At 44.3% G+C, this 10,210-nt stretch overlaps 1 protein-coding gene across 1 annotated transcript in view; it reads right to left on the bottom strand.

The window, feature by feature from the left end:
• Positions 1-2,021: 2,021 nt before the first annotated feature.
• LOC106813961 (gamma-aminobutyric acid type B receptor subunit 2-like) overlaps positions 2,022-10,210 on the bottom strand; it is a 38,900-nt gene continuing 30,711 nt past the window's right edge. Inside the window, exons 14-16 of the mRNA XM_014818215.1 lie at positions 3,610-3,798; positions 3,267-3,428; positions 2,022-2,864 (exon numbers count right to left, since the gene is read on the bottom strand). Of these exons, the coding sequence (XP_014673701.1) occupies positions 2,775-2,864; positions 3,267-3,428; positions 3,610-3,798 (441 nt within the window). The 3' untranslated portion in view covers positions 2,022-2,774. The remainder of the gene's footprint in view (positions 2,865-3,266; positions 3,429-3,609; positions 3,799-10,210) is intronic.

Raw genomic sequence — 10,210 nt, 5'->3', positions numbered from 1 at the left:
CTGAAATAGTCTGTCCTCTGAGCGAAGTCTACCGTCGAACTTTGGTCTGTATTTTTACATTGTGACTATATACCTCCTGTGTGCACAATGTATGAGGGTCATTTTCGTCATGAGCTATTTGTGAGCGTTTCTTCTGACTTGTATTATCTCTAATAAGTTAGTTTGTTATACATTTTAATTATAATAAGATTCCTTGTATTATTAGATATCTATGGATATCTATAGTGGAAATCAAAGATATTTCCCGCAGGTTGTTTTCCGCCAGGCCCCATTATTTCTCGTTAGCTTTCCGTAACTAACTGACCATCCCTGCATCCCTTGCTCGATTCACGCTTTTTTCCGTCTTTCTTCTCCGACTCCTTTCCACCCTTCCCCCTCTCTGCCTCCTTCATCTCTCCACTTCCCTCAAACCTCCCCTATCTCAATTTATTTACTGTTTCAGCAGGACAATCTGCCGAAATACCTCCGACTAATTCACGACTGCACACATCCTCTGCCATGCAATCTTATGTCATTACATGTCATTACAACCCAAGCAAATCTCCGTTAGCGAGAATTGTCGTATTGCACTTCACTATATATATAGCGTAGTATGAACCGTGATATCACCGAAAATAGAACTTGCACCGAATTAATACGCCTACACCCTCTATAATAACTGATAAAATAGTGCGCTATGGTACAGTGCTTCTTAAACTATTGCAGTGTCATTCACCATCGAGTCTTTATCGCAAAATTTCATTTGCCCGCGACTAAATTACCTTGTTTTTGGTTATTTTCGTCTTACTCTCCCTTGCACAATCTAACTTTAGATCGCCCAAAACGGTGCTCAGATCTGCTTATTATGTAGAATTCTAGTTTTATCAGAAAAGTAGCTAAATTAACAACTCGCAGTAAAGTTACAGTTCAATAGTTGTCTATGGCGATCCTCCACTAGTGTTGCCATTTATATCTTTATGATCCCACTAGATCGTCTGGTCGCCCCCAAAAGGTTATATTACGGTAAATTTGGGAAATATCCTGCTACTTTGAAATTAGAAAAGCAGGTAGAGAGAAAAAACATCAAATTTTCAGCTGCAGTGCAATAAGAGCACTAACGACTAAGAGAATAAGAATAAGAGAATAAGAGCGCTAACGATAATTACTAACGACTTTAATGGCAATGCCTTTTATTGTATAGCGAGATATCATATACCGAGTAAATTAAGTCTTCACCTTTTCTGTTTTATTCCATGGTCGTCCGAAGGGGGAGGGTGCGATGGGTGCGTCGCGCGCCTTTTTTCCAGAGTTTACCCCGGGAATTAGTTATTTAGCCGGCAAGTGAATTCGTTGCGCAATTCATTGACTCATCATTCATGACTCTTGACTCAACCAAAATTATTTCTGAAATATTGGCCATAAATTGTGTGCAAAAATGCTCCAAGATAAGGCTCAGTTTGTACCAGAGAGCGTCTAAAACCCCGAGCTTTCAGGGTCTTTCAGCGGGTCCTGGACCCCGGCCATGAGAGACTTCGCGCTCGTGATGAGCGCTTCGCGCACATTATGTCACAGAAATTTTTAATTATGCCTACTCATGTCATGCCACCCCCTTTTTGAAAAGCTTGGAACGGGCCTGAATTCCACCCTTCATTCACTCCTCTAGTTTCATTCACCCTAAAATAATTTCATTCACCTTTGGGTGAACCATTCACCAGTTAAACTAAGCACTGCTATGGTGCACTGCGTAGCTAGTTTCTCACATACGGAAAATGAGTATTTTGTCATGAAAGACAAAAATACAATGAAATCAGTTCGTATATTTGCATCCCCAGCCAGCACGCAGATGTTGTGCCACGTGGTAATATCATAGACTAACAATATCTAATAATATAGATATCGATACTGTTAGTCTACGGTAATGTGCTGTTGGTAAGTTCCTGTTGCAGAGAAGTATATAGTTCTAATGACCTCGCTATCTTTGCGAGTATCTTGGATTACGATAGACAGTGTTTTTTACGGCAATAAAAAATAATTAACAATAGTTATGCGACACTGGATACATTTAGTTTTATTAAGTTAAATGCAATAAGTAACTCTAAAGCGGTGATGTTTTCATTACATTTACTATCGTTCTTTTGTGGTTGTTACACTAATAGATACAAGAATACGACGGCAGTTCACAGACGTACTACAGATTAGCGACATGGAGTTGGGTACCTATATTCTAGGTACATGCTAGCAACTTAAGCGAAACCTTGATCAATATGCCCGCTCCTTTCCTTAGGAGTTTATATAATTATGTGTATTCACGAGCACGCGATATGGTTATCGCTTCTGCATGCATTCTAGATCTTTCGATGTAATTTTGCTTAGAAATCTCTCCCTCTTCCCTCTGTCCAGCTCTGCTATTATATACTTCTGGGAGTCTATAGACGACTATAGCTGGCCATCGTAGTCAGAAATAATTATTTCTGAGTACGATGGCCAATCATAGACGACGGACAAATATAATGCGTAGAATTCTTCAAAATCAAATATTAATGCTATATTTAACCACACTCAAACGTTGAAATGGTTTTCAATTGTATGTAACAAGCTCACTTAATTTGTATGTTTGCTGGATAAATATTATCAATGATAATGATCATGATAATTATACATACACATATACACTAACTAACCCCATTCAACGTTAATATCTCTATATAGGATGACGCTGCGCACACAAATTCGAGGTTATTACTGTGTGCACTGTGCGCTCGGAAAACAGTTATAGATAGATTGTAGCTACGGCTTCAGTGTGGCGCTTCGGAGGCCTGCGATTCCTCTATGATTCTACGGAGCCTATGGATTTCTTCACTCAGCGTCTTATTTTCCGTCTGCGCCTAAAACGAGTCCTTAACGCGTCAAACTACAAAAGTCGTTGTGTTTTTGATCAACAGTTAGTACATATTTTCATTCTTGGAATAGATTTTAACTTTAAATGCAGCTATGGGTAGGAAGGAGTACGGCAAAATTGCCAGCACAAGGCGAACGCACGCACTCTCTATATGCGCTCACTCACTTACGCACGCACCTACGCACGCACGCACGAATCCCACACGGCACGCTCGCACGGGCCTAATGCGTTAGTTATTCATGGAGGACAGTTCGTTTTCAAAAAGTGCATGGGTTATACGTGAAGGTATTAAAAATATTGTTTACATGTGGCCCTGGACTATATTTCAAATAAAAAATAATAAGATGCATTATATATGTTATATCGCTATCGGTTGGTAATCGCACACCTGCGCTAATTGCTCTTTCACGGTGCTGAGCTCATGCATGTCAGTTGCGTTGCTGACGCCGTGGAGTTGGTGGAGCTGGCTGGTGGGGGCTATACTCGCTGCTGTCGCCACCTGGTGCTGAGTGACTTCTATTGCGTTCGTAGTACGATGACGGGCTATGATCTGGAATAGATTGGGACCTCGGCGAATATCTCTACTACTACCCGGTGATGTGCGCGTGTTTGTTTTTAAAAATACTTTCCGCTGTAGTACATATATACTGACCGTAAACATGCGCGCGCGTGCGTCATTCACGTGTCATTTCGTTCATTCATTAGTTGATACTAGAGGCTATAATTCGAACCTTCGGTACAAATATGATGCTCTGCGTCAACGTAGTAGCAAAGATGACGCATGCGCTCTTCACGACGTATCTCGGTATCGCCATGTCACCCATCATCATGACGACGCCGACGCCAACGACACCGAAGATTACGTAATTGTAAATACAGGTCGCTATCAGTTTGGAGTCGTTGAACTCTTCTACTTTCACCTGTTGGTGCGCAAATATAAATAAGATCGAAAATAAATCCTGCAGTGTCCAGTTTTATACGCGATTTCTCTTGTTACTGTATACGAAGCTCGCGAAGTTAACTGTAAAATAATAATGAACATATTATGGTACTAGAAGCGTTGTTAATGCGCAATAAGAAATCTAACGGTAAATCTATGTAGAACGGATGTAAGCATTACCTATACGATATTGCTGTACTAGTTCCCGCTTTGGAAACTTGGTCGAGTAAGTGATGAACACAAGTGATAAACACAAGGGATGAACACAAGTGATGAATACAAGTGATGAACACAAGTGATGAACACAAGTGATGAACTCAAGTAATGAACACAAGTGATGAACACAAATGATAAACACAAGTGATGAACACAAGTGATGAACACAAGTGATGACCTCAAGTGATGAACACAAGTGATGAACTCAAGTGATAAACACAAGTGATGAACTCAAGTGATAAACACAAGTGATGACCTCAAGTGATGAACACAAGTGATGAACTCAAGTGATAAACACAAGTGATGAACTCAAGTAATGAACACAAGTGATGAACACAAATGATAAACACAAGTGATGAACACAAGTGATAAACACAAGTGATGAACACAAGTGATGAACACACGTGATGAAAATAAGTGATGAACATAAGTGCTACATAGTGGTTGCAAATGCGCGACGTAATAGATCGACGCGAATTGAAGTGTGGAGCAGAAATGCACGACGCTATGCAAACGTTATTCAACGTGTAATACCGCGCGTCCCCTGCTATGACAACTTTGGATCATCATACGTAGGCGTGAGGGTAAACGGACGTCGCATCTCACTTTCTAGTCTCGTACGCGATGAAGTTCCAAACGAGCAAGCAGCAGACTCTGAATGGCGTAAGCCGGTCCTAGAAAATACGCCTCACTGGCTGACTTGCACACCTGTACTTGATTTATGACATTCACATCGTAATTTTCTTCGGATACCTTTAGAAATGTAAGGTGGATCTTTCTTTATTACTGTATTAACTCTGCTTTAATCCGTTTTACTAACTATGTATTTGTATCCCAGTATATGCTCACGCGACTCCCAACTGGAGGCTTATAAATGTCTACACGAGGAACATTACCGCACAGACTGCAATATCGGCTGACTAGCACGAATGAACATAGAAGCTACATGAGCTAAACATAATTAAAAAATTAAGTAAAATATTTAAAACTTCATATTATGATTTATAATTTTAGTTCATAAAATTGAATATGCTACTTTAGAAGAGTTCGATGAAAGCCACAAAGTCCTGTGCTTATATCATGTGCTATGTGCTGTCAAAAAAGTGAACATAAATCCATGTGTATCAATATGCATAGGCCCTTAATAGGTGGTCTTCCATTGTACTTTTTAGTTGGCCTAATCTCACCCGCAAATACCTTGCTACATGCAGAAACTTTACACTTACGCAATGCGCTTATGGCTCCATTGTAGGAACCTAGAAGAAGGAAATGCCATTTACAGAAATACCAAGGTCATGGTGGCCATGCAGAATGTTTTGGCAAAGTCCTAATTTTACAAGGCTAACAGAGCGGCTCATCGCAAATGCCTGTTTCCGCGCGCCCTTTCTTGTCAGCACACAGAGCAGCCACTGGCCGCAGATGGTAGTGCCTGCATAAATCCACCCAAGTTGTGCAGTGGCGTCGTGGTCTAATGTCCCGGCCTGACCTCTGTTTGACCTGGGCTCGTTTAGCTATTTCGGACTAATATTATATATGTATATGATATATAATATATTAGGGTTTAGGGTTAGGGTTTAGTCAGAAATCGCTAAATCGAGGCCAGGTCAAAATTAGCGGAGTTTTGTGGTAGTTTTTTACAATATACGCGGGCGATGTACCCGACTAATTCCTCATATTTCTAGGCTTACGCACTAGCGCAGTAGCGTTGTAGACGGTTACGCTCAGTGGATCAACCGCTTCCCACGTACACAGCACGAGCAGGTTAACTGCCGTAACCGCAACCACCGCCGCAATTAATTTTTTATCCTTGATAACCTGAAAAATGAAGGGCGTTAGTCATATACATCGTCGTTGCCATTGCCATGGCAACGAAGCAAAAGCGAAACGTTTATATCAGCAAGGTAATGGCATTCTCAATTGTGCACTTTCATCAGTTGATGGGGATAGCGTGCGCATTGGCATTACGATACGCTTGTTTTCTTGCATTACACGCGTTCTTTTAGTTTGATGTTATCAGAAGTAGATAATAGGCTACTTCTGATGTTATGAATGCATGGATAACAGCTCTTGATGGCACGTATAGTCGAGTGCACGGCGTCGCTGCTCGTGTCAGGCAAAAAATACAGGTATGGAGGGCTATGATAAAGATGAGTGCTAGTCAGGAAGGGAGCAGTGAGAGGCAGCGGGGTGGGCAAGTGGGGATGCTTAGTGGCGTACAGACGATGGATATTTAAAGGAGCCAATGAAGTGGGCATCAGCGTGAGAAGAACAAGAGACATGGGAAGCACTGGAACAGGCAGGGAATACTGAGTAACTGAGTTAAGATGCTAAGGGAGACGAGATGGTGGAGATGGGAAGGAGCTAGGGTGAAGAGGGGGAGAAGTAAGCAAAAGCAGGAGAATATCAGATGTAGATAATGCGGATCATCTCTCTAATCTTCATATCTTCTTCTTTCTCCGCCTTATCCTCCTTTCCCTTAATTCTCCTCCGAGCAACCAATTCTTTCTCTGCTCATATAGTTAGATCCTTTTTCTCACACGCCTACTCCATGACAAACAAGCGTAGTGCATGCAGACCCGGATCCATTGATTCATGTAATTGTGAAAAGGTGAATGCGCTGGATGTGTACTGGAAACAAAGGTAGACAACTATCAGCTAATGGCAGCGTTCGGAAAGTTAAGTTTTTTCAATCATAAAAAACTTGGCTTTCATATGCCACGCAAAACGGGCGGCGTGATATTAGGTAATATCGTCAGGCTCAGAGAAGGACGGCGATGAAACTCCGCATGTAGGCGGACAAGCAATGCCTGCTTCCAGCAACATGCCACGCAAGACGAAGAAAGAAAAGTCGGATACAGCCGGGCAGAATGATGATATATCTGCCTATCCTAGCGACGTGGAAGAGCAGCGCACCCGCATGGGGAGCGGCTCCCGCCCTACAATGCCACGTCATAGCAGCACACCTAGAAAGGAACGAAATACGCCAACATTTCGGAAAGGAGACGGAACTGCTTTAAAACAGTTCCTGGTTAAATTTGTCATGACAGCTACCTACAACAACTGGACAGAGGAGACATGGGGCATAGAGCTAGGATTATGTCTGGAAGCCGAAGCATTGGAAGCAATGATTGAAATGCCTCGATCACAGCAAACCAACTATGCGCAGATTGTTTCTTGTCTGCAGCAAAGATTCGACCCCGCAGAGCGGAAGCACGTACATCGAAGCGAATTACGCAACAGGAACCGGAGAGGGGAAGAAACTCCTGAAGAATACGGAGCCGTCGTGCGACAGCTGTTTAATCGCGCATACCCGGGAATGATCGGTCATCAATTTGAGGAGATCCTGATCGATAAATATCTGGAAGGTCTGGGAGATACGGAGATTCAGCGCTATGTACTCCTTCAACAGCCGAACACAATGGATGAAGCTATAACCCGCGTAGCCCAGTTCGAAGCAGTAACGAGAGAAACTGTACATAGCAGGAAGCCGCCAGCAGACTGGAGTTATCATGTACGAGCTGTGGTACAGCAAATAGATCAAACATCAAGCCTGCTTAACCAACTGCGAGCTGAGGTACGGCATCTAAAGCAAGAAATGGGTAAGATGAGGGGTGAAACCGAGAGCCAGGGGAGGCTGCGTGAAAACATTGGTTGGGGAAAAGGTCAAGGATCAGGTCAAGGCACACCATACCTACCTATGAGAGGAATGGCAAGGTCACCGCAGGACATGGCGCCAATAAGAAACATTGAGTGTTATTACTGCAGAAGGAACGGACATATGCAGAGTGCCTGTCCGCAGAGACTGCATGACAACGATATAAAGAAATCCACACTACCAAATGCCACAAGAATGCGAGATCAACAATCATTAAACTAGGAAGGACCAGGCATAGGGTCGGTGACCTGGTCCATCGCAAGGCAGAGAGAGGTAAAACACGACTTACTCACTTCAATTTCGATAAAATAAACAAAATATCTGGAGACATGGAAACTGACGGCGAACAACTGGAGAAGCAGCTTAAAGAAAATAAAAGTAAGAAATCCATCACAGCAGAACAGGAGCGAATATCAACAGTCTCAATATCACCCGTACAGTGTCATCCCACCTGGATGGTGCTTGGAAAGGAGGAAGAATGTTTAAGAAAATCCCTCGTGGACAGTGGATCAAGTTCTACACTGTTGAATGGCGACGGGTTCGACAAGTTGGAGTCAATGAAGGAGCACAAGATGGAGGGGTTGTCAGTACTGGCAGAAGGGACTGTACCAGACAGTGAGAAGAGAAGAGAGAAAGGGGAGGAGGAAACGAGACTCCCTGAGGAGAATTGCCCAGAGAACAGACATGGGACTGCAGAGAAGACTGTACCATTGGCGACAGAGATACAAACAGGCGAGGAGGAGACGACCGTGCCGGAAGAAGAAGACGAGGTAGAGAGGAGAGATGAACCACTCAGCCGTAATGGGAGGACTGATGATTTTTCATGGAAGGATGAAGAGAAACATGGCCGCGTTTTAGTCATGATCGATGGGAACCAGAGGCGAGAGAATCGTACGGAAAACCCTGAGGATGAAGGGGATGACCATGGTATATGGCACCCCGAGAACGTTAAGAGATTGCAGGACAGGGATCCTGTCATAGTCTTCTTTAAGGAACGAGTAGAGGCGGCGTCAGATAGGCCTGAGTTTTCTGAAATCGCAGGAATGGGAGCGGAAGCAAAAGCATACTGGGGGCAATGGCACCAACTGGAGGTACACAAAGGAAGATTGTATCGGCGGTGGGAGACACCGGTGACACCAATCCAGCCAATCAGTCGGCTGATAATACCCGCAGAATTGAGGAAAGAAGTATTTCAACAATTGCATTATCATCGAACGGGAGGACATCGAGGTGAAAAACGAAGCAGGGCTAGTATTCAGCAGAGATTTTACTGGCCTGAGTACAGGAAAGACATAGTGTCAATATTGTGGTACATGTGCACGACGACGACACGGTAAAGGACTGAAGAGAGCACGACTGAAACAGTGACAAATAATGGTAACAACGGAAAGAAAGCAGAGGAAAAGAACGACTATCACACGACGAGGGAAGGTAAATCGTATCCGAGGGCGGATACTAAGAGAAGTTGGGAGGAGTTGTGGAGATTTCAGGGGGGAGTGAAGAGTTGTGGAGTTCAGGGGGGATGACGTCATACAACCAGAGACCAGCCACCGCAACAGAGATAGAAAGTTTTCCTGCGAGAGGGTGGCGCTAGCTGATGTGGGAGATCAGGGAGTTGCACCATTACGTACACGCGCCGGGCGAGAGAGCGGCGTCAGCCGAGCACGTGGCAGACAAGGGGGTACGACGCTCGCGTGTATACTGGACTAAGGGGGTTGCATCACCTGTACACGTGTTAAGCAAGGGGGACAACGGCCAGGCACCCGAGGCACGGGACAGGGAGGCGCCGCCTGGATCCTACGTTACCGCGGGCTCCTATATAAGCAGCCAAGATCCAATGGTAAAATCAGTCAGTCTTCTGACGGCCACGAACGAACGAACGAACGAACGAATGAGCCAAAAGGACGAAGGAGCGAACGAGCAACCTAGCGAGCGAATGAACGAATGAGCAAACGAACGAACACGAAAACGAACAAAAGAACGAACGAACGAACGAACGCTCTTTCATTGTATTCCCGGTAAAATTCTCGACTTCGCTGGCAGCTATGGATTCGTGCGCCGACCTATGCATTCGGCGCACGGATGCATAGCTCCCAGCGCCTGATACTTTCGTAGCACGTTCCCGCGGTCGCGTGCGTGCTCAGCGGTTAGGATCAACGCCTCCTTTGCGCATCGCCTCTTTAATATCCGGTCTCTCCTCTGGACTGGTACCCGTTCGCTACACGACGTTAGTGTAGCGTGTAGAACTGTCGACCGGGTACCAGTCTATATTATACCTAGCCAGCTAAGCCTCGACATGATGCGGCCATGATGCCGAGGCGCGCCGAGGATTGACACTTTGTGTCTTCCAATCACAGCGTACGCCGCACCTCTCTGTTATAATTTCAAAGGTGGGGACCCATTGAGGTACGGAATCGCCGATCTCAAGAACTAGGGCATTCTGCTAGGCTAGAACGGTTTCCTACGATAGAGTTTGGCACAAAAACGAAAATAACACATTGTGTTTAGCGCACTGCGCTAT

This window comes from Priapulus caudatus, unplaced genomic scaffold (genome assembly GCF_000485595.1).
Source record: "Priapulus caudatus unplaced genomic scaffold, Priapulus_caudatus-5.0.1 Scaffold25, whole genome shotgun sequence".
Classification (NCBI taxonomy): domain Eukaryota; kingdom Metazoa; phylum Priapulida; class Priapulimorpha; order Priapulimorphida; family Priapulidae; genus Priapulus; species Priapulus caudatus.
The sequence above is the reverse complement of the archived record's forward strand: the minus strand, read 5'-3'. Positions and strand labels throughout refer to the sequence as shown.